The sequence below is a fragment of the Gobio gobio genome (genome assembly GCF_949357685.1).
Source record: "Gobio gobio genome assembly, chromosome: 8".
Taxonomy (NCBI): domain Eukaryota; kingdom Metazoa; phylum Chordata; class Actinopteri; order Cypriniformes; family Gobionidae; genus Gobio; species Gobio gobio.
The window spans coordinates 3,819,621-3,841,669 of record NC_137114.1 but is presented as its reverse complement, the minus strand read 5'-3'; the positions used below and the strand labels follow the sequence as shown (position 1 = coordinate 3,841,669).

The window sequence follows — 22,049 nt, the reverse complement described above, 5'->3', positions numbered from 1 at the left end:
GATCTTTTGAATATTCCGATCTATTATGACCTCTGACCTGTAAAGTTGTCAGAATAATAATCATACGCTGTTTGTTAATTGGCCAGAGGAGAACTGCCACTGTCGCCTTTGGCTTGGCTTGCTCAGTTGGGGACACTAAATGTTCACCTGAATATCCAAATAAATCTAATTACTAAACTAAATTAACCATATAAACTAAATTACTGATCTGCCCACATTGTCACTGTATGATAATTGAAATGAGCTGATGACTTCACCGTTTTCTCCCGAGCAGCTGTACGGCCGAATCAAATTCTGTTGCATTATTTTCCTGTTTAACACTGTGAAGCTGCTTTGAAACAATCTGCATTGTAAAAAGTGTTATATAAATAAAGTTGACTTGACTTGAGATGTGTTTTGGTCGATCGGATCTCGAGTAGATGAGGGAGACACATTCCCATTTACACCTGGTGTTTTAATCCGTTTCTTTTATCCACTTTCAACCACGTCTGTCCTGATTTCTTCAAAGCTATGGGTGAGTAAATGTATGGGCTTTTCAGGTCTTTTGTTCTAATGGACAAAAATGATCTCACGCAATTTACATATGAACGCGAGACCAGCCGAACATGGTGAATGTGTGTTAGAAATCAGGAATGCTGAGAGAGAACATTGTGCTTTACGTTTTTCCTCTTCAAACCAAACTTGGGTAATTAGCTGACAAAGTTTAAATCCTGTCTGGCTTGCACACTTCCCATAATGTTTACGCTAGGGATGAACCGATGCCACTTTTTCCAGAACAAATCAGATACAATACTTTCATTTTTAGCACTTACCGACTTACTGATAGTACCAATACCTGTATTTTCATTGCATTTTTAATTATTAAAAATATTGGGCAGAGGAACCAAAAGAATATGAATCAAATTGACTTGGCTTAGCAAATCGATATTTCCTTCAGTTAGATCTTTAATTTAATAGTGAATATGTAGAGCTGTCTTTTGTTGTTAGATTACCATTGAGGGAAAAGACAGCAGCAGGTTTATTATAATTTAATAAGCTATTTGCGGTGTGTGTGAGAGACAGCTTTTTGGGCAGCGCTTTGGATTAAACTTTCTTAGAACTTTGTGATTACTTTACCGCCTACCTGTAATAATGTAAGGAACCACTAATTATGCATAAATCAAGTTTTTACTTGCATGTATGATGTATTTTAATCCAAATGTGTGCTGGTGTATGGGGCGCCGTTTGTAAAGCGACTCACGCTGAAAATAACAGCAACATTTTGACACATTTAGCTTCAAACAATGCTTAAAAAACTGGTGTGAATTTTTGGCGTTCACTTTTTTAGCACATTTACAACAATATTTATCAACTTAGAGATATTTTAAATAGTTAAATCTAAATGTTAAATCTAAATCTAAATGTTTAAATCTAAATCTAAATGTTAAATCTAAATGTTAAATCTAAATCTAAATGCTAAATCTAAATCTAAATGTTAAATCTAAATCTAAATGTTAAATCTAAATCTAAATGTTAAATCTAAATCTAAATCTCAATGTTGAATCTAAATCTAAATGCTAAATCTAAATGTTAAATCTAAACGTTAAATCTAAATGTTACATCTAAATCTAAATGTAAAATCTAAATGTTAAATCTAAATGTTAAATCTAAATACAAAATCTAAATCTAAATGTTGAATCTAAATGTTAAATCTAAATATAAATGTTTAATCTAAATGTTTCGGGTGAAACTAAATATTTAACTAATATGCAAATTCAGAATGCAGATAACCGGTTTTAACATTTAGATTTAACATTTAGATTTTACATTTAGATTTAGATGTAACATTTAGATTTAACGTTTAGATTTAACATTTAGATTTAGCATTTAGATTTAGATTTAACATTTAGATTTAGATTTAGATTTAACATTTAGATTTAACATTTAGATTTAGATTTAGCATTTAGATTTAGATTTAGATTTAAAATTTAGATTTAACATTTAGATTTAGATTTAACATTTAGATTTAGATTTAACATTTAGATATAACATTTAGATTTAGATTTAACATTTAGATTTAGATTTAACATTTAGATTTAACAATTAACATTTAGATTTAACATTTAACATTTAGATTTAACTATTTAAAATATCTCTAAGTTGACAAATATTGTTGTAAATGTGCTAAAAAAGTGACCGCCAAAAATTCATACCAGTTTTTTAAACATTGTTTGAAGCTAAATGTGTCAAAATGTTGCTGTTATTTTCAGCGTGAGCCGCTTTACAAACGGCGCCCCATACTGGTGTGCAGTCAGCAGTCAAGAGCATGCAACAGAAGTCTGTGGAATTATGGGCCATCATTTCCTCTGTGAAAAACGGCTTGTGCACAGAAGCTATAGCATGGATAGCATTGTTTAATATTCTGTTATTAGATACATTTACTTCATCTTTCTCTGATATTCACATTGTGCTCTGTGTTTGCTCTTTTGTCTGTGTTTCTTTGTCTGGACACAAACACTACACGCGCTGCGAGTATGAGTACACGACTGCAGTATTGGGCTGATACCGATACTAGTATCGGAGCATCTCTAGTTTCTGCATTAGGTCAGTCAGCAGAGGACCACCTGAGCGTTTACACTACGAAAGCAATCCGGTCTAATGTGTTTTCCATTACCTCTGGAATTGGATGAAGTTGACATGCTCAAAAGGTTTTAGACCCCATTTCACCTGTATTTAGCATCAACCGTTATCCGATCGATCTTAATACCAAAAGCTATTAAACTATTAAATGATTGCTGATCACAAAGAATATATTTGATGGTATTAGATTTTCAGCACTGATACTGTCTTTGTTTGTGTCTAATAGGAATAAGAATTCTTCATTGAAAGTTGAATTGTCATTTATTTAGTGTCGATCAGCCTGAGATGACGGTTCCCTTGGACGACTTGTAATCTCTGACTGTATGAACCCAAACAGCAGGATGAAGACGATTTTAAATAAATATGCAGCGACACTGACTACTCATTTCATTTTGTGATTTGATAAGTCAGATTTTAGTTCGACTGACAGATGCTTTGCCAAAGCAATGGTGTAAAACACAGCTTCAAAGAAATTTAAAATGTTGAGAAATGTAATATTTAAATAAAAAAATAATATATTTGGTTCATTATGAAACTGGCGGGGCAGATTAGACTGTGGCGGGCCACCAGATTAGAGGCTTTTACTATAACTTATGACCTACTTATAATTAGGGTTAGCTTTTAACCAGGTATAACCAGTGCTTAATTTGTAAAGTGGGAGTTCCCGGAGTGCAGAGGGGGGGTGGATCCGGCGACTCAATACGCAGGTTGGAGGTAACGGAACAAAAAAAAATGTACACTGCCTATAGCAGTACTTCTCAATCTTTTTTCAATAACGTACCTCCTATCATTTTTTTTTTCTCAGCCAAGTTATTAAAAATCATTTGAGATAGAAATAAAAGTTATGACTATAGTGATGTGCCCAGTCAGAATTATTAGATTTATTAAACAAATGAAAAACATTTGCAAACGATCATCATATATAAATAAAATATAGGCCTATATTTATATACATATATATATATATATATATATATATATATATATATATATATATATATATATATATATATATATATATATATATATATATATATATATATATATATATATATATATATGATGTGTTTATAACATTTTTGCTATAAAAAACAATTGTAATAAAAGATAGGATCATAAGATGCGCAAATTCGGGTGACATTAGTTTTTACCACTTTCATTAAGTTTTGCTTTGTAGAAAGCCTTTCTTTGAAACGAATTTCGTTTTGTATAAATTGTATATTAATTTTAGTAAATGTTGCATCAACTCATTGCTTGTATTTAATAAATAAAAAGCAAACATAACAGACAATATAATAAGCGTGACATGGAGGCACCGGTGCGTCGCGTTCACTTGCACACCATGGTCGCGGATCAACGTCATCATCAAGCTTCCTCAAACTTTATTTAAAAAACACACTCGCTCATTATGATCTTCGCTGTGTATGAACACTTATCCACTTTTTTATGAGAAATATTGCCCATTCGTTTTTTCCAAAAATGTTAGAAACTAATTTTGTTTATGCGTGCCTCTCTGAGATTTATCTTTTGTTAATGTTATTTCAGACAATATGATTATCACTGTGATAACATTAAATGACATGAAACACAACCCAGTCTCTTTTTGTTAAATGCAAGTTTATGTATGATCAATAATACAAAAGTATAAGTAAAAGGTATAATAAGCTATACACTAAATAAAGCAAACAATTCAGTCCAACATTCAAAGTCAGTGCTAGTCGGCTACAACGGTAACGTAAAGTTAAATAGCCTAAAATAAAAAAGTAATGCAACTTCACTTTGCCCTCAGCCTAAACGATTTGCCAGGGAACAAATTATATTATATTGAAAGACGAATTATAGCTGGAGACATCAGAGCCAGCGGCAGACGGCAGAAGGACTGGCCGAGGAAAGGCTACTCTCGCCGGGTAAACAAGCGTGGAGCGCCGCTGATCCACTGGAGCTCACAACTCCGAAAACACCAGATAAAATGTTCAAATAGGCACTCTTCTTATAAATAAACCACAGATTTGAGCTTTAAACAACTACATTATCGTCTGAAAAAGTCTTAAAACTACGTTGTCACACATTAACAGTAGATTTTAACAAAAAAAAGATGTGTAAACACAGCCCATGTCAGCCATTTCTCAACGAGACGAGCCGCTGGCAGAAGCCCCGCCCATGACGCGAATTCTGTTGTGAAGTGAATGTCACACACGAATGAAGCGAGTAAACTCAAAATGTTCAAGCATCCAACTTTGCGCGAATAGCGCGTTTTATTCACGCCACATAAGTTCTTCATAAGTGAGGCTGAAACGTCATAGATCAAAACGTGAAAATATTTAGAGGCTTTGTTGACCACAGACCTTATTTCAGGCGATTTAGCAAAAACCCATTCAAAAAACCCATAGACTTTAGGGAGAGGGAACCGGAAGTGCTAAAATGCTAACTCACTTCCACGTTTTGGCCTACAAAGTGACGTCATAACTTCGGCACTCTATAGACCGCAAAACAAACAAACTCTCCCCTCCCCCTCTCTGTCTTACTCTAAACTAAACATTCATCTCAAAACGCATCGAAAGTTGAACACAATTTTTTTATGGAACTTTCATAGGGAATAAATACGAACACGACCAATAACATTGAACACTACACAAATTTTTTTTTTTTTCAGACGATTAATTTGAATAAAATTTAATTTAATTTGAATTTAATTTGCCGGATTCAATAAAAAAGGTTCCGGATCCAACATCGGAGGTGCCGGAACATGTTCCAGCATGTTCCGGCTCAAATTTAGCCTTGGGTATAACTTATCTACTGAGTCGTTTGTATTGTCTTTTTCTTCAATCAAGTCAAACTTCAGGAACATCTTATGATGTCCTCATAAACCAGGTGTAAGCCACACACACCTGGGGCCTATACCATGAAGCCGGTTTAGCTGGCTAGCCAGATATGTTTAAGCTTAGTTTGTGCCAATCCTGGGTTTTAGGTACCAATAAAGTGGTTTGGCTTTTAGCCGTGTTCATCTCCATAGTAACTTACGCTCCACAGCTGACCTGCTCCAGGGCAGGTTATGTTCTGGATAAGACATCTCAAACTGAAATTGGACCAATCAGCTGTGAGCAAAGTGACACGCCTCTGATGCAATAAAGTCACTCCCCCTGTTTCTACTCCAAATTAAAGGTCACTATAGCAAATGGTTTTTAAAGGCTAAAGTGTCTGGCTTTTAACAATGCTTATTTATAATAATAATACTTTTGAATGATTTAGATATCATTTATGTAATTATACCCTTATATATTTTAGTTAATCAATCATTAATAGGCACTTAGTAAAAATTAATATTAATAGCCTATATAAAGGTCATACAAATGAGCTTTAAAATCAATAAATAACGCAATAAAAATGACTACATATGATCTTAAATGTTCAATTCTCTCTATATATCAACTAAACTAACTTCATAACTTTTACTTGCATTGACGTATAAGATATTTCTTTAAGTTATCCTCTTTCATAGACAGCTCTTTTCTTCCTGACTATTTGTTTAAATTCTTAATATTTTTCAATCATGTAATATTCTGCAGAAGAGAGAAATGAATCTCAGTTTCACTGATCCACAGCGTGTGATTGGCTGTTAACTACTGATGTCACAGCTAAACTCCTAAACTCAGGATCAAAGCCTGAGTTGACAGAGAAAGCTGATGATCAGCATCATGGGACCAACAAAGCCTGAATAGATTGGTTTGGTTTTGTCAACTCGAAACTAATCCTGTAACCCTGAGTTTGTTAAACTACCATCATGGTACAGGCCCCTCATATACTGTGATACATAAAAAGACAGGAACATTACCTTTGATAACTAAATTAGGGCTGAATGATTTTGGAAAATAATCTAATTGCGTTTTTCTTCCAATATTGGCACGTCCTGAAGTTGTAAACAGCCTGTGTTCTCTCGTAGCTGTGCTCGTTCTGTTTCTCTGCATCTCTAGAAATGACAAAATACAGCATTTTTAATAAAATATTTATTATCCATACATTTTTTTATTATATTTAAAATACCCATTACATAGTAAGTTAAACAATCTTAAACACGATTCAGAGTCATTTGTTATTTTTATTAAATATGCATGTCTCACCAATTGTCATAATTGATAAACACATGCACAGGAATAATATCAGGGGCTTCGTGACATTATTTGATGATGCTTTTGCAGCTTCTGAAAGTCGGGCTCCATTGACTGATATTGCGTCGCCTTTTATATTTAATATGAAAATTTAATATTTTAATATTTAATATGAACATTACTTTTGTTATTCTTCGTCTCAGAGACATATCATTGTGTAAAATAATACATTGACAATTAACATGAACCTTCAGACACTGTCAACTGTAGACAACACAACACGTCTGGAAAATGAATTCATGATAGAGAGAGATCAAATAAGTTTGTTCAATAAGACAACACACTTGGGATTAAAATAATCAAATGATCAAGGAAAGTCTGTAAAAGTCAGATATACCTGAAATATGTTTTAGTATTTTGATCCCACTTGATTTTAGTGTCCTTGTTACATTACTGTAGTAACGACTAGAAATGATGCATAATTACATGCAATTAACCCTAACCCTATAGTAAGGGAATACAATTATTCATTAATTAATAACGATAACTGCATTGTAATAAAGACACCTGTAAATAAAGTGTAACAGTGGTCTGTGTGTGTTGATGTGTGGCCACATACACAACTGACAGTTATAGGCATAAACAAAGGAAACTTTAGCTTGGTATAAATGTCTTGATATGAACAGAAAGCGTTCCAGCTGAACTAGGCACACGTCACTTCACCGCCTGTTTGATGTGGATGCTTCTGTAACTTATGAAATGAGTTTGGGATGGAGAATCGACCAAATGCACAAGGTCAACATATGAAGTCACATGATGCTAGACCCACATTCAAGTCTTGATTCACTGATTATTCCCCCTCTGACAGATTTCAGGAAACGTTCAGATTCAAAGGTTCCTTCAAAGAAGAGGAATGAACATTTATTCTTACTTTACATATGTGTGTATATATATCTGTAGTATATTCCAGTGTACATGAATTTGATCTTAAGGGGGCAAAGAGTGCAGAAAGGTTTGCACTAGCACAGAAATTAAGAACTTGTGTTTGCATACGGTGTGCATTTGAGGAGGTTTTTAGGGAGTTGCTTGATATTTTACAGCTTGACAGACACTCACAGTTTACCTGTTTCTCCATGATTCATCATTTACACACCGTACGTATTAGCTGGGTTACTTCTTAATTATTGAACATATAACATGGGAAATTAAAACCAACACGGCTGATTAAAAACAGATCACAGGCCATCAGAGTGAGGGATGATAATGGTCCTGTTTGTTGCACTTTGAATAGATTTTATGAAAGAATTGTTCTGTGCCTTTAATGAAGAAGTGATTGCTTAAATCTGAACCATTCAATTTAAATATAAAATGTTGCTTCTCCCAAAAAATACAGTCTTTTAACATTTTTATCGAACGTTAAAGTAATGCATAATGATAACGGCTCATCCAGTCAAAAACTGGTTTGCATTACGTGATTGTTTTCTAGCCAGCAGCTCTGGAGCGTCTCTTTCTGAACTTGACCACCATCACGGTGATGTTGTCCGGACAGCCGCGGTAGAAGGACTGCAGGACGATGCTCTTCGCACCGAAGTGCGGCTCATCCAGACGCTCTTTGATGAAGTGCACGGCTTCCTCGCTGCTGAAGGCATCCCAGAGTCCATCTGAGGCCAGAATCATGAACTGAGGCCGCAGTTTGTCCAGGTCGAAGGTCAGCACATCAGGGTCAGGGATCAGCACCTTCAGCTTCTTCAGCGGATAGTCACCAAGTGACCGGGACATGGCAAGAACGCCTTGCACACGCCAGGAGCCGTTGAAACTGATGAAGCCACCTAAATCAGAGAATTAAAGCAGGCCGATCATTCAATGAAAGAGTTAAAGCGTTTCAAAAAACATGTTCTGTAGGACGTCACCAGGCCTTGAACTTGAACACACACACAGTTGTGCTAATAAATCTAAAACAGTTGCAGAACATTTTTAACTCTTTCCCCGCCATCTGTCTGTGTTTTCGGTAGGGGAAGAGTACAGAATCTCCTGATCGAAACACAGGCGAAGAAGAAGCACAAACAAGCGACATCATATGTAATCATATGCATATGTAAAATAACTTGATCATCAACACTAAACAGCATTTAAATCAAAACTGCCTGTTCCTGATTGAAAGCTCTAGGACTCCATCTACTCCATCTGTGTTTGATCATCTCAATCACATCTGGATGGAGTCTTTGACAAAAACAGGATTTTCTTTTTGCTCAGTGTTGCTCTTTTATGAAACGTACCCTCATTCAAGTGTTAAAAAATAAAAAATAATGCATGAAGCGAGAATAAAACAGAGGGTTTGTTCATTCTTTTGATAGATTGCATGTTCATACAACAAAACATCCTGGGGGCCATGAAAGTTTTGTGAAAATGTTCAAAAATGCTGGCGGAGAAACTGCAATTTAAAGGGCACCTATTATACAAAATGTACTTTTACATGTTGTTTGAATGTGGTGTGTGTTGGCAGTGTGTGTGAGCACAACCACCCTATAATTGTACAAATCCACCCAGTGCTTTTTTATTCATCCTCATAAATCATAAGCAGTGAATCATAGATCAGAGAAATCATAGAGAGAGAGAGGCATGACTACAGTGGGCTGCTACTCACCTGATTTCTTGATTCTCTTTCGCTCTTTGACCTGGTAGGGTTTGTGGTCATGTGACAGCTGGACGGCATTACCGTCTTTATCACACAGCACTGCCCTGGAATCGCCAACATTAGCTACAGTCAAGTCCTTCTCAGACAGCAGAGCCACCAGACACGTGGTACCTGAGTGAGACACAAAGCGCACGTGAGCGAGGCTCTGGGCTGACCTGACCCGTTCACAAGAATGAAGAACAACCTCCTGAGAGGGAACAGTGAAGCCAGTTATCACTGGAAACCCAGGCTGCTTTCATGTGTGTCTGCATGTATACACAAAGATCCGTGTGTCATGTACTTATTTCAGATACTGCGATCCTCTAAAGTGGAGTGACGTCATCGGGGATTTCTACTACTGTCTTTGTAAACATTTGTATACTCTGCAGACTCTGAAATGGTCCTGGGGGGGTAGGGGGGATCTTTGAGCAGATTTGTCTTGTAATGTTCTGTTTGTTTTGTATTGTATTGTATCTGTTGTATGTTCTTGGTCCCCCTTGAAAACGAGATGCTGCATCTCAAGGGCCTTTCCATGAATAAAAAATTTCAAATTACTACAAAGGCACCAATGGCATTAACCGCGTCTCTCTATCCTTCTCTCTCTCTCTCCGTTAGTCTGCTCTCACATTCTAGAGATCATTCACCAATCATTCATTAGAAAACTCTACGGTCGCTCATCCACACGGCAACAGCGCCAGGTTGCTAGAGAACACAAACCCCAAAGATCCCACAATTATCATCTCCTTGTAAACTTCAAAAAACGTGAATCTGTAAGAGTAGGGATGGCATGCACGTAAGCATCATGAGTTTTTCTGTAGGCAAGCTCGTTTGAGTACGCATGAGCACAGGTGTGTCGTTTTTCAATTCCAACTCCCCTCAAGTACTGGAGATAAACCATTTAGTGCTGTGTAGGTAATAAGCAAGATTTTAAAATGTATGCAATGTTTAATAGGCAGTCAGTGCAGTGTTGACAGAACTGGGCTAATATGGTCATACTTCCTGGTTCTAGTAAGAACTCGAGCTGCTGCGTTTTGGTAGCCTGGATGCCAGCCGAACTTAGCCCCGCCCACAACATTTTTACACGGGCAGTTCGGTCTGGACTTGATCGGTAGAGAAGTAATTATGCCCGAACAGAAGCTGTTCGGACCAATGAAATTGTCAGGGCGGGCTTTAGACGATGATGGACAGATGATCAACAGTAACGTAATCATCCACGTCATCAAAGGCGCTTGGGTTGAATTTGTTCTAATCCTAAACGGAAAACTTGTTCGTATATGTATTCACCTTTACTATTTCTCTCAGAAATGATGATGGTGTTGGTAAGTACTCTGTGTATCCTTAAATTCTTTTTTACAACACCGGCAAAGATCGTTTACACTCACCTTTTTCTTCTTTAGGCTACTTATTCCAGCGTGCGGGCAGACAGGGTTGCCAAGTTTTTACAACAAAACCCGCCCAATTGCTAACGTTCCTCAAAACTAGCAAAAAACAAGCCCAATGGCTTTCCATGGGGGGTTCTCCGGGAAAAAAAAGGCATTTGGGGGGTAAAATATGTGTTATTTTGGCAGGGCTGGCAGCTAAAAATCGCATTCCTGAGTCTGTATATCACATAATTGGACACTTGTTTGTGTTTGTCTGGTCCACTTGGGGCCCGTTTCAGAAAGGAGGTTAAGTGAAAACTCTGAGTATGTTAACCCTGAAATAAGGGAAACTCTGGGTTTTCTGTTTCAGAATGGGAGGTATGTCAAACCCGAGAAAGCAGGATAAGTCAAGCCCGTTTCTGAAAGAGAGGTAACTTATACTCAGAGTCAGTTACTAGGGTAACTTACCCTGTGAACCTAACCTGGTCAGAAGCAGGTTTTCTTTGGTAAACCCAGAGTTTCTTTCAGTCTCCTCCCCTTTTTTAAAGCACAAGCAGTGTTTAAATACTTTATTCATTCATTCAAACGCCACAAATGCTTTTCTTACTGAGTATTTTGGTCGTATTTCAAGTATAAATATACATTTTTTTATACATTTAATCTAAATCTAAAGTAAGCAAAGTTTACTTAAAACAAATTAAATTTTCTGCCACTTGACAAAAATACAAAGTAAGAAAAGCATTCTTTGCAGGAACATTCATTGCTCATATTTTCATCATGAGGACACTGTCAAAGTGACAAAAATGGCATGTCCTTTTATACAGGATCCTGACGTTCACTTGATAACCTCCAGAAGTAACCTGATAATTAGAATTTCCTTTAGGATTTCCAGTGGTTTGATGCATTTATGACACTCATATTCCCATCATCACACTTTCTGAAAACGGATTACTGTATGGAATGGAAGGATGATCTGCCAGATGGTAGTCCGAGATATAGGCCATAACCACCACCACAGCTTTTAAATACATTTATTTACATTTTTATAGTCATCTTTATTTCCTACAAATACTTTATTCTTTTTCCTGATGGATGTTAATATTCTTCCTCCATCTCCTCTTCATCTGTCAGTGGTGCTGGAGTTTGGCTGGCCTGAGTAGAAGTCAAATGTTAATGTCATTACCCTAATTAATAAATGTAACAGGTGGGATTAGAGAACATTTCATTATGTGAAAGAGCATTGACCCTTTTCACATTTCTGGGTTTCTCAGAGCGGAAGTCGTCATAGTTGGGTTAACTCTTATAGCAGTGAATGAGAGAATACATTAAATATATATTTTTGTGTCTCCATTTGCTCAAATAGCAAAAGAAAACCTCCACAAATGTATTTAACAAGTTAATTAAAGTTCAGGAGCAGGACCACCCCTCAACTAATCAGCTCTCTCTCCCCGTCTGTATATATACACGGTACCCACCTTCACCACACCGTTCGTCTCAGTTTTTCGAAATGGATTCCGAGCTGCAGATCAACCCCTCTGACTCCGAAGACGATTTATTCAGAATCTCTCCTCCGTCACAGACCGTCAGGTCTTCACAACAATCCCCAGGCAGCCAAAATTCACACCGGCTGCGTTCCGTCGTAGAAATTCCTCAGTCCAGCGGACATTCACGTCACAGTTCATCATCGAAGATTTCTCCAACCCCGACTCGACAGGATCACTCTCCTCTGCAAACGAGAACTACCATCATCGATCGACACAGGCACGAAAGCCGGCGCGATCGCTCTCCTCGTCAACCGCGTCATCATTCAACAAACCGTAGCAATTCTCAGCACACTCATGCCACGTCTTCCAGACCAGAGAATACCATCAAGAATTGGACCGTGGCTCGCCTTCAGCGTGCTCTTAAGGACAAAGGTATCCACTTCAGCCGATCCGACAATAAATCAAGACTTTTTCAGCTTTACACAGCATCTACACACACTTCAAATTCCGAGCCTCCAACGCTTCCGGCATTGACACGCGATCCTCTCATCGTCACTCATGACGTCACCACACTGCCTCCACAACGGCCTCAGCCAGCAGTGTCCGCGCCACCTAGTGGAGACCAAGTAATACTACCTCCAACATTTGCACCTTCTAACTCAGACTTATCACAATTCATGACATCTTTCTTTGCTTACTTAAGCTCACAAACAGCTACAAATCCTCACGGACATTCATCCCTCCATCCCAGCATCCATTCTTCTACCCTTCCTTCTGGCATTAACAGCCACACGGCCCCTGTTATTTCTGATTCTTCCCTACAAATTCACCCAATTCAAGTCCCCCATGCAGCAAACCCAGGACTTCTACCTCTCAGTGGACCTTTTCAACCTCCTCCTCTTTCTTCCTTTTACGCACCTAATATACCTCTTTTCCCCTCCCTCCCCCACCCCTACCCATCCCTTTCCCAACACCCTCACATCCTGCCAATAAATACTAGCCCATATACCCTGGCCACAGCTGCACCGCCTCCTCGTCCAGCTTCATCAATCCACCGACCTTCCCCAGTCTCTTCAGCCTTACGTCTTCAGATTTTATCAGGTAACTACACAGATTTAGCCCAACTCCTCCATCCATCCCTCTTAAATATCAGCCAGCCCAGAGAGCTGCAAACCATTCAAGGCCTAATGCAGTTCAGCCATCCTTTAAACTCTCGTTCAAAGGACCTCACTCCCACCGAATTTGCTTTGGCTTTCTCGATCTACAGAGATATAATTTGCTCTGTTTATCCTGATCGGAGAACCGAGCTAGATGATTACCTATCAATCATTTTAGACATGGCTGTGCGTTTCGGAGGAACAGGCTTCTACAACTACCACGTTCTTTTCGCCGCACAAGTAGCAGGTCGGTTACAGCAGTTCAATCAGGGGACATACTGGGGCACTCTCGATGCAGAACTCTATTGTCGGATCTACGCAGCACGCACTTCTATGTCCTGTGAACTATGCGGAGCACCATCACATCCAGCCTCAGCTTGCACCATCACAGCCTCTCAATCTCAACCCTCCTCACGCAAAACATCTGTATTCAATAGATTATCCACAGCAGCCCCACCTCCTCCTCTAATTCCGAAACCTCTAAACACACAGCCCACAGCCAACGTTCCACTTCCCAAAGGCATTGACAAAAGAGGACGACCGATCCTCTACCAAGGAGGAAGAATGGTATGCAACAACTTCAACCATCTTGGCTGCTCTCTTTCCAACTGTAGATTCCTACACACCTGCTCCTTCTGTGGAGGCGCCCACTCAAGAGCCTCTTGCCCCCACAACCCAACTGCTCTACCCGACTGACTATTACAGTATCTCGGCACACCAGTCAAGGTAGAAGCATTAGCTACTGCCTTACTAGACCACCCCAACAGAGAGTTTGTTGATTTTCTTATCAATGGATTTAAAAACGGCTTTCTTCCAGGCATAGAAATAATCCCAGACACTTCTCATCTTTCCCATAACCTCCAGTCTGCTCTCTCCGAACCAAACACCGTTGACACTTTAATAGCTAAAGAAGTTCAAGAGGGATTTATGATAGGCCCGTTTAAAGAACCTCCTTTCACTCTTTTTCGCATCAGCCCTATCGGAATCGCCACCAGGAAGTATTCCGGGAAGAAGAGATTAATCATCGACCTGTCCTCCCCACACGGCTCACACATTCCCAGCATTAATAGCATCATTCCAGCCCCAGACTTCTCCATGAAATACGCTTCCATCGACCAAGCCATCACTCTCATCCGCAAGGCAGGCCACGGAGCATGGCTTTCAAAAGCAGACATCACCAGTGCTTTCAAAGTCTTGCCCATTCACCCAGAATTCTGCCGTTTCTTCGGAATATTTTGGAAAGGAGCTTATTATTTTTCAGTACGCCTCACTTTCGGCTGCAGAAGCAGCCCCAAGATATTTGACTCCCTCTCGGAGGCTTTATGTTGGATTCTCATCAACAACCACAGGCTTCCCTACGTCCTGCACCTCCTCGACGACTTCCTCATCATCACACCTACATCCGCACCTCCACACTCAGGACTTTCCACCCTCGTTAAAGTGTTTTCCGAACTAGGCGTACCCCTTTCAAAAGAAAAGACCTTAGGGCCCTGCACCTCCATCGAGTTTCTAGGCATCACCCTAGACTCCATCTCCTTCCAAGCATCTCTACCTCCTGAGAAAACGCAACGCATTTCATTGCTCCTATCAAACTATCTCCTAGCAGACAGGTGCACAAAGCAACAGCTGCTAGCCCTCCTCGGCCACCTTAACTATGCCATCAGAATAATTCCCCAGGGAAAATCTTTCCTTTCCAACCTACTATCAAAAGCAGCATCAATACCCTCTCTACACGACAAAGTCACCTTGGATGAAGCATGCAAAATGGAAATGCGGCTCTGGCAGAAATTCCTGTCTTCATGGAACGGCATATCCTTCTTTTATAATGACTATGTCACACAGCCAGAAGACATCCAGCTGTACACAGATGCAGCGCCTTCCATAGGATTCGGGGGCTACTACAGCGGCCGCTGGTTCGCTTCCGAGTGGCCACCAGAGTTCAGCCATTTAATTCAGCAGCCAGACTTTCCCTCATCCGCACTTTATGAGATGTATCCTGTCATTATAGCAGCCCTCCTTTGGGGGCACGAATGGTCCCGACATTCCATACTCATCCACTCAGACAACTCGGCAGTAGTTGAAATCATAAATAAAGGCAGATCCAGTTCCCTGACGATCATGCAATTAGTTCGCAGACTGACACTCATATCGGCACAACGTCAGTTCATCATCCGAGCAGCACACGTTCCAGGATACCACAATAGAATAGCCGACTCATTGTCTCGTTTCTCTTTTCAGAAGTTCAGAATCTTAGCTCCAGAATCAGACATCCATCCCACGCCAGTTCCACCGTTTTCAGCCACCATCTTCAACTAAATCCACAGCTGGAAGAACTTTCACATGCTTCGCGAGAAGCTATTCTCAACGGCCTCGCCCAGAGTACCCTCTCTGCTTACTTGACCGGGTGGAACTGTTTCAAGGCTTACCACTCCTTTTACCAACTCTCATTTCCTCTAATGAACGTTTTGTCCATCTGTAACTTCATTACTCACGCCCATTCCTACCAAAATATCAGGGCATCCTCCATTCAGACTTACCTATCCGGAATTAACTTTATCTACAAACTTGCCACCGGCGACCAATGCCAAACCATTTCTCACTCCCACGTATCTATGCTTATCAGAGGTCTACGGAAACAAGAACCAGTCCTCAACATCAAACGCTTACCCTTAACTTCTGACCTCCTGAGCCAATGCATCCACACATTACGTTCCGGCTACCTGAGCCCATCGATCGACCAAACATTAGAATGCATGTTCTTTCTCGCATTCTTCGGCTTCCTGAGATGCTCAGAATTCGCCCCGTCGACTTCAGCCTTCAACCCAGCCATTCATCCCAGCCTCTCAGATATCACCGCTCATACACCAGATTCTCTGATATATAATCTCAAGAGAAGTAAAACCGACCAATTCGGAGAGGCGTTTCCAATATACATCTTTCGCCTCCACTCCTTCCTCAGTCCTTATGAGCCACTTTCGAAATACGTTTCTTCCAGATACGCCAACCATTCATCTCCTCAAGAACCACTCTTCCTCACGGAAAACAGGAAAATGGCCACGAGATTCTGGTTTAGCAAACACTTCCAAAGTATTCTCAGGACCTCCGGCATATCTCCCGAACATTACTCTATACATTCGTTCCGTATAGGAGCAGCCACCACGGCCGCCAGCATGGGCATCTCGGACGAGACAATCAGAGTCTTAGGTCGATGGTCATCCGAAGCGTACCGCTTGTACATCCGCAATAATCTAAACGATCTACGTCAAGCTCAAGCCCGCATCATCTCATCCAAACCTTTGGGGGTCTTCAAGTAACTCAGCTTACTGCCTACCGAGACGAAGCCCCCACTCTGAGTCTCCCGGGTCAGACTCCCCGATCAGCCTGACGGAGATCTGTCGTTTACGTCTTTCCCCATTCCCCTCGACCCTTATTCATTCGGAGATCTGTCGTTTACGTCTTTCCCCATTCCCCTCGACCCTTATTAATTTATAAAGCTTAGCTAATTCTGTGCAGTTGTGGTGTGGTCCTTGCTAGTGAAATGTATTTAACAAGTTAATTAAAGTTCAGGAGCAGGACCACCCCTCAACTAATCAGCTCTCTCTCCCCGTCTGTATATATACACGGTACCCACCTTCACCACACCGTTCGTCTCAGTTTTTCGAACCCCACCCACCCTTTCCCTTCCAACTCATCCATCCCTATTTCCCCCGACCCCTTCCCTTCCAACTCATCCATTCATCCCACTTTCCCTCGACCCCAATCCTCTCTCCTTCAATCTCTAACACCTCAATTTTAATTCCACAGGCTACATCCAGGGGGGTCTTCAAGTAACTCAGCTTACTGCCTACCGAGACGAAGCCCCCACTCTGAGTCTCCCGGGTCAGACTCCCCGATCAGCCTGACGGAGATCTGTCGTTTACGTCTTTCCCCATTCCCCTCGACCCTTATTCATTCGGAGATCTGTCGTTTACGTCTTTCCCCATTCCCCTCGACCCTTATTAATTTATAAAGCTTAGCTAATTCTGTGCAGTTGTGGTGTGGTCCTTGCTAGTGAATAGTGATTTCACAACTTTCAAAAAGATGGAAAAATTAAAGTGAGATTGATAACTGCAGTGAAAAGAGAGAAAGATGTTAATTTTCACCATCACTCCCATAGACACTGTATTAGAAACTCTCACAGCAGCGGTAACTTGATGCAAAAGTAATATAATGCAAAGTATTAGTGTTATAAATGTACATACATAAAAATAAAAAAAATAAAAAAAAGGTTGCAGGATTATGATATTGATGACCATTAAAACACGTCATCACTGTGAAAAGGGTCTATGTGGGAAAAGCTGCTGCACATTGGACACTGAATTATATTTATTTAATATGTCAAATGTTTGTAAAGTCATTAAACCAACACCCATGAACATTTTATGCTTAAAGCTTTTCCTGATTGAATTATGTTTTTTTAATTAGTTTTTTTCTGCTGCCACATTCTTTGTTTGCCTTTTGGATACCATGAAAATTAAACTTAATTAAAATAATTAAGAATTTAACTTACATATTGACTCGCAAGTATGCAAACGTCTTTTTGTTGGGTGCTGTTGCCATGGTGAATCATCATTTCGGAGCTCCATTGATCGTGGCTTTTCATAGTTGGAGTGCATGAGCTTAACTCAGAGTCAGTTACTCAGAGTTGATTGAACTACCTCAATTCAGCTGTTCTGAAACCCAAAACTCAGAGTTTCCCATCTCAGGGTAAGTTAACTCAGAGTTCAGGTTTAAACTCAGAGTTGGTTGAACCTCCTTTCTGAAACAGGCCCCTGGTTATTTGTGTTGCCATGCCATGTGCTCTGTCTATTGTTACTCCGCCCCTCTTGTTACCTTGTTATCTCATTATTGCTCACACCTGTTTTTGTTCGTTTGCCACCCTTTATATTCCCCTCTTGTTTTCTGTCCTGTGCCAGATTGAATCTCTGCTCTGCTGAGTTACCTGGCTCTTGTCTATGGTCTCTGAGACTTCTCTCTTCTGCAAAAGTTTTAGTCTTTAGTCTTGAGTCTTAGTCTAGTCTTGAGTTCCTGTCTACTTTCTTCAGTTTTGGTTACTTCTTTGTTTTCTTTATTTTTCCCTGTTTTCCTAAACTAGTTTTTTGAGCTCCCGTCTGGCTAGTTTTCGTTTTTGTTTTTCCCCTCTCCTTTTCTTTTTGCTCCCAGCTCCCCTGTCTGCTTTGGCTACCAGATCCAGGCCTCCCTCCTTTTTGGATCTTCCCTGCCTGCCTACCACTAAGGATTTCAGCATCCACTGCCAGGACCCAACCTCCACCCTTCAGGTTTACTCATCTCTCTCTCTTCCCCCTGCCATTGTGACGTTACGTCACCAGCTGATCATCTGTGAACTCGCCTACTTCATTGTCTTTGGATTGCACTCATTTCTACCTCCACTCTCCAGTGTTGCAGCTTGGGCCTGCTCTGCCATTCCCTCTGATAATCCTTTCTCCAACGCCCCCTGTTGGGTCGACATAGTACACCCTTGTACCTGGCTGGCATCATCCCTGTTTGCTCTTCTGACCGTGGACTCTCTTTTCTCTGTGTTCCTGATTTTGTCTGTTTTTGTCATTTAATAAACATTTATTCCCGCAACTGGTTCCTCTTTTACCATCCTGACAGTATCAGACTCATATTCTGACTAGAATTGAGTATGACGACGTCAGGCTAGCGTTTTGGACCAGCTGGAGTTTATTTATTAGGCGTGCAGGGCAACCACCCAGTAGAGCATTACAATAATCTACAGCTCATGAACATTACAATAATCTAGCCTTGAGGTCATGAACGCATGACCTCAAGTGTTCAGCATTTGGCATTGAGAGCATGTGCCGTAATTTAGATATATTTTTAAGATGGTAGAAAGCAGTTTTACAGATGCTAGAAACGTGGCTTTCAAACGAAAGATTGGTATCAAAGAGCACACCCAGGGGCCTGTTTCAGAAACGAGGTTCAATCAACTCTGAGTTTAAACCTGAACTCTGAGTTGACTTACTCTGAGATGGGAAACTCTGAGTTTTGGGTTTCAGAACAGCTGAATTGAGGTAGTTCAATCAACTCTGAGTAGACTGACTCTGAGTTAAGCACATGCACTCCAACTATGAAAAGCCACGATCAATGGAGCTCCGAAATTACGATTCACCATGGCAACAGCACCCAACAAAAAGACGTTTGCATACTTCAGGGTCAATATGTAAGTTTAATTCTTAATTAAGTTTAATTTTCATGGTATCCAAAAGGCAAAAAAATGTGGCAGCAGCTAAAAATGAAAAATAACATAATTCGATCAGGTAAAGCTTTAAGCATAAAATGTTCATGGGTGTTGGTTTAATGACTTTACAAACATTTGACATATTAATTAAATATAATTCAGTGTCCAATGTGCAGCAGCTTTTCCCACATAGACCCTTTTCACAGTGATGACGTGTTTTAATGGTCATCAATATCGTAAATCCTGCAACGTTTTTTGTATTTATTTATTTATTTTACATTACTTTAATATTATATTACTTTTGCATCAAATTACAAAAAACAAGTTACCGCTGCTGTGAGAGTGTTTCTAATACAGTGTCTATGGGAGTGATGGTGAAAATTAACATCTTTCTCTCTTTCCACTTCCGTTATCAAACTCACTCTATTTTTTCCCTCTTTTTGAAAGTAGTTAAATCACTATTGTGGAGTTTTTCTTTTGCTATTTGAGCAAATGGGGACACAAAAATATATATTTAATGTATTCTTTCATTCACCGCTATAAAAGTTAACCCTATGACGACATCCGCTCTGAGAAACCCAGAAATGTGAAAAGGGTCAATGCTCTTTCACATAATGAAATGTTCTATGATCCCACTTGTTACATTTATTAATTATGGTAATGACATTAAACATTTGACTTCTACTCAGGCCAGCCAAACACCAGCACCACTGACAGATGAAGAGGAGATGGAGGAAGAATATTAACATCCATCAGGAAAAAGAATAAAGTATTTGTAGGGAATAACGATGACCATAAAAATTGTAAATAAATGTATTTAAAAGCTGTGGTGGTGGTTATGGCCTATATCTCGGACTATCATCTGGCAGCATCCTTCCATTCCATACAGTAATCCGTTTTCAGAAAGTGTGATGATGGGAATATGAGTGTCATCAATGCATCAAACCACTGGAAATCCTAAAGGAAATTCTAATTATCAGGATACTTCTAGAGGTTTATCAAGTGAACGTCAGGATCCTTCCTGTATAAAAGGACATGCCATTTTTGTCAGTTTGACAGTGTCCCCATGATGAAAATATAAGCAATGAATGAATGTACCTCGACTGCAAAAAATGCTTTTCTCACCATGTATTTTTGTCAAGTGGCAGATAATTTAATTTGTTCGCTTACTTTAGATTTAGATTACATTTATAATTTTTTGATATTTGTACTTGAAATACGACCAAAATACTCAGTAAAAAAAACATTTGTGCATTTTGAATGAATGAATAAACTATTTAAACACAGCTGGCGCTTTAAAAAAGGGGAGGAGACTGAAAGAAACTCTGGGTTTACCAAAGAAAACCTGCTCCAGAGCATCAAGTGTTAGACAGTATTCTAGGTTACTACTTGTGGAGCTTTTTTGTCCAATAATTAAAAATTGAGTTGCAGGAAATTACTGGTCATCCAATGTTTTATATCAGTTCTGCATTCCGTTTATCTTGTGAATTGGTAAGTTTCTTCAGGGCGTGAAGAAATATAGAGCTGAGTATCGTCAGCATATCAATGAAAACTAACGCCATGCTTCCTAATAATATCTCCCAGTGGTAGCATGTACAGGGTGAAGAGTAGCGGTCCTAGCACTGAGCCTTGTGGTACTCCATACTGAACTTGCGATCGGTGTGACATATCTTCATTTACTGCTACAAACTGATAACGGTCACATAGGTGTGATTTAAACCATGACAACCACACAGTATCATTATTTCTGCCTTACAATCATTCAGATTATCAGAGAAGTACTGGATAAAAGTGTATAGTTCGGATATAAACACTCATGAGCGATCATAATAGATTAAATCACCTTTTGAAAGTAACTTTACGCTTCAAATAATGATTGTATCCATTACTATGTAATTGTAATGTGACTGTTAAAACTGTGTTTGTCATTGAATCATTCATTCAATAGATTCATTCAAAAATGCTAATTCATCCAGAAATGAAACAATTATTTTCCTCTGTTTTTTAATCCGGACTGTTATCCAGAATCATGCAGCTCTACTGAATACTGTCAGGTACTTAAACAACACAGAGTATGACATGACAATCTGAGACACAGTGCACAACTACCTCATCACATGTAAGGTTTGATTCTCAGGTCGAAGGTCTAATGGCTGAAGATGTGAATGTGAGCTCTCACCTGCTTCATCATAGGAGGCCGACAGTTTCTCCAGGATCTCTTTGTCCATGTTGAGTATCTCCTGCTTGAGGATGGACTGATGAGGATGAGCGCTGTTTTCTTTCTGAAGCTGCTGCTGCAACATGATGGGAAGACGAGACTTGGCGTACTCTGCAGCTGCCTGAGAGACGGACACAGATAACACACACACACACACATTTCTCATTCTGGAGCAACACTTTGATACTT

General features: G+C 39.6%; 1 protein-coding gene across 1 annotated transcript in view; it reads right to left on the bottom strand.

Moving 5' to 3' along the window:
- Positions 1-6,614: 6,614 nt before the first annotated feature.
- ppm1lb (protein phosphatase, Mg2+/Mn2+ dependent, 1Lb) overlaps positions 6,615-22,049 on the bottom strand; it is a 29,737-nt gene continuing 14,302 nt past the window's right edge. The window contains exons 2-4 of the mRNA XM_079824394.1: positions 21,822-21,981; positions 9,370-9,531; positions 6,615-8,554 (exon numbers count right to left, since the gene is read on the bottom strand). Of these exons, the coding sequence (XP_079680520.1) occupies positions 8,208-8,554; positions 9,370-9,531; positions 21,822-21,981 (669 nt within the window). The 3' untranslated portion in view covers positions 6,615-8,207. The remainder of the gene's footprint in view (positions 8,555-9,369; positions 9,532-21,821; positions 21,982-22,049) is intronic.